This window comes from Montipora foliosa, chromosome 3 (genome assembly GCF_036669935.1).
Source record: "Montipora foliosa isolate CH-2021 chromosome 3, ASM3666993v2, whole genome shotgun sequence".
Lineage (NCBI taxonomy): Eukaryota > Metazoa > Cnidaria > Anthozoa > Scleractinia > Acroporidae > Montipora > Montipora foliosa.
This window is the reverse complement of record NC_090871.1, coordinates 47,266,794-47,269,910: the sequence shown is the minus strand read 5'-3', so window position 1 is coordinate 47,269,910 and position 3,117 is coordinate 47,266,794. Positions and strand designations below refer to the sequence as shown.

Genomic DNA, 3,117 nt, shown 5'->3' with positions numbered 1-3,117 from the left:
CCTGGCTCGGATCCTAGTTCGAATTTTGGCTCGAAGTTTAGGTATCCTTCATGATTATGAGCATAAATGATTAACAAACTTTTGCCTCATCTCAGTTTTATTTCAATTAAAAGCAAATGGTATAAATCATGCAGTAGATGTCTTACATTTAAATCTCAACAGCAGAACCGGTTATGTGCTTTGGTTGAGTCACAAATTCAGTTTTCTTTTATGTATCGGTGACATTTTAAGCTATCAAAAGAAACTAAGCCAGAACAAAAAAATAAAAGGTAAAACTACGAAGGCATGCGTACTGTTCACTGAACACTGCCCATAAAAGGAGAAACGTACTTTATTCACCAAATTTTGAACATTTTATGGTTTCATTTTTGTGATCTATAAAAATAAAGACCAATGAAGACGACAGAAACTAACGTCGATTTCCATTTTTTGAATAATATCGAAACTCCGCAAAATCTACTTTATTTTTCATTGAAAAGAGTGATCTTGACAGAGCGAAAGCATAAGACATGAGTCAACTGCAAATCTCGTAAAGTTGAGAATGGTTTCAGTCGTTTTATTCTTGACTTCGATCAGTTATAATTATTGTAAACTACAAACCTGGACTACAAGTTGTCAATGTATTACTTTCGAGATCGCTGATAATGGTAGCATCTCATTGGCAATATAAACTACATACAAAACTGGTCAGCCGTAAACATTGAACAAAAGATGAACAGTTTTTACTACAACTACCTTAAAAGTTTGGGGTAAATTGATGTGACGGAAAGTATTAATAAGGCTCATCTGTTGAAATCGTTTTTAGTTTGGCAAGGAGTTGTTGCTCTTCGGGACACTTTTCGAAGTGTCAATCTCTTGTATTTAATTTAGTAAAACTTCCACGAAAACTTATAAAAGCGGAGCCGGTCAGGACCTAACCCGTCCGGACTTCGCTTACCGTTTCTTCAATAAGTTCTTAAAAATAAGCGACGGCAGGAAAAACGAAGAGTGTCAGCATCCAACTAAACTATTGGATAGCAAACACTTGGATAAAACATATAAGAATTTTTGAGCCCAAACCAATTTCCGGTGCAAAGCGAATTCATGGCGTGTCGAAATAGACTGCGAGCAGCCCCTTCATAAATCAGTCGAGAGGCCCGCTTTGCATGAGGCAGTCGTGTTTGTCCACGCAAACAAATAAAATGACCGAGGGAGGCTTGGGAAGAGAAGTGCCCCAAGCCTCCCTCGGTCATTTTATTTGTTTGCGTGACAAAACACGACTGTCTCAGAAAAGCGGGCCGCTCGACTGATTTATGAAGGGACTGCTCGCCGTCTGGAGTACTCGCGGCTCACAAACATCATCACAAATCGCTACTCTCTTGCCAGCATAAAGCGATGACGTAATTTACTCTCCTAGACGAGGTTATTTATCACCGGGTAATCCCATCGTTTTGAAAATAGAATCTGCTTTATTAGTCATCAGCGTAACAAATTTTTGCCGATTTCGGGGCTCATTTGTGAAACTCAACCACGCTTTCCAACAGACCTGTTTATTCTTGTGATTTATGCACGTGCTGCGGGCCTTTTGTTACCCACGGGCTTCACACTGTTTGCAAACCCAGTGACATAGTGTGTAGTGCACTACCATAAAGATTACTCCATTGCTGTCGCTCCGAAACACCAGGATCATCAAAAGCCACGTGAACGTATCATACATGTGTCTAATGACATCACACATAGAAACAAAATAATACGCGGCTTGTTCAATTTCTTGAAGTCACACGATTAAGCGGCCTTTGTTGCCTTACCTTACATTACATTTCTATGGAGCGCATCGTAAATTTTTTCTGTACATAAAGCAACAGGACTCTTCGCGCTTTGGGCGCTATCAAGGTCTGCGTGTGCTCGTCAGCCTCGCGTCTTCGCTCGGCTGACTCGTTGTCATATTATTTTGGCAAAATATAAATGGAGCGAATGTGAGAGACATGATTAACACATACTAAATGAAAGATATCACAATCTGAACCCAATGGGAAATCAATTGATGATACCTTTTCCAATTCTAATATGTGCTAATCACGTCTCTCACCATTCGCTCACTATGGTTATAGAGCACGTTTTCACTCACGTGACCGGTAGCCATATTGGATTACTGAAACACAAGAAATATTTAGTTACATAACAATAGCGATCAATTCCATTGGGATTAGTTTGGCACACCCACATGGCATCCGGGACGTCAGGTGAAACGCTCTATTGGTTGGCTGCATCAAACACACGATGCATTTTTTTCACCTGTCCCATTTTTAGAGCTCGGTAATAGGGAGTCTCCGAACGGGACTAGGAAATGTATTATATGCAGAAATTTGCAAAGCTATTTTTTCTTCGACAAGTATCACATAACATTAGTTGTGTCAAATCCAGTGCATGACACAGACGAAGATATTGACTTGTGATATTTATATCCATTGATGAATAAGCTTTGATGAAAAAGCAAACGGATAAAACAAAACTGCCATTGGAAGTTTTTATTGTTCACCTTTGAAGTTACTATTTTTGGGAGGAAAAGGCAAGAAGGATGGTGCTCCAAAAAATTGCAAACAGAGCGAGAGAAAGCATTCGTGTAGCTGTGTTATTGATGAGATACATAAAAGAGATATTCTTTTATTCGATGAACAAGATGAACGCAACTTTTTTTGTGGAAGGGGAGGGTGGATGGTAAAAAAATACCGAAAGCAATGCCTAAAACCCACTCCTGTAACCCAATGACAAAAGACGCAGTAAATCCACAACAAGAGCCAATAAGAACGGCTCGTGCGTGCAACTGGCGGCAAAATGTAATTCATGTTTTTGTTCAGTTCATTTTGCCGCCATGCTTTTTTCAGTCAAGTAGGAAACCCATCCCTTCTTTTACTACCAACATGAACCCTTTCAATTCGTGGGCATAAAAACTTGATTTCGATGTATCATTTTGGATCTGACAATTGCGACTGGCCGTGTGGTTGAGCCAAAAGTTTGTAACCGATCGTACTTCCAAACTTTTTAAAGTGGCTATCGTCTCAACCGCTGTGTTCGCTTCTGATTCCCTCCGACGTCTGACCCTTGAGCTAGATAGGGGGATTCCTCCTAGTTCGGTTT

At 40.0% G+C, this 3,117-nt stretch overlaps 1 protein-coding gene across 1 annotated transcript in view; it reads left to right on the top strand.

Annotated features, from left to right (window-relative positions):
• The first annotated feature begins 2,203 nt into the window (after nucleotides 1-2,203).
• LOC137996011 (cholesterol 24-hydroxylase-like) overlaps nucleotides 2,204-3,117 on the top strand; it is a 15,199-nt gene continuing 14,285 nt past the window's right edge. Inside the window, exon 1 of the mRNA XM_068841451.1 lies at nucleotides 2,204-2,222. Coding sequence (XP_068697552.1) covers nucleotides 2,204-2,222 — 19 coding nt within the window. The remainder of the gene's footprint in view (nucleotides 2,223-3,117) is intronic.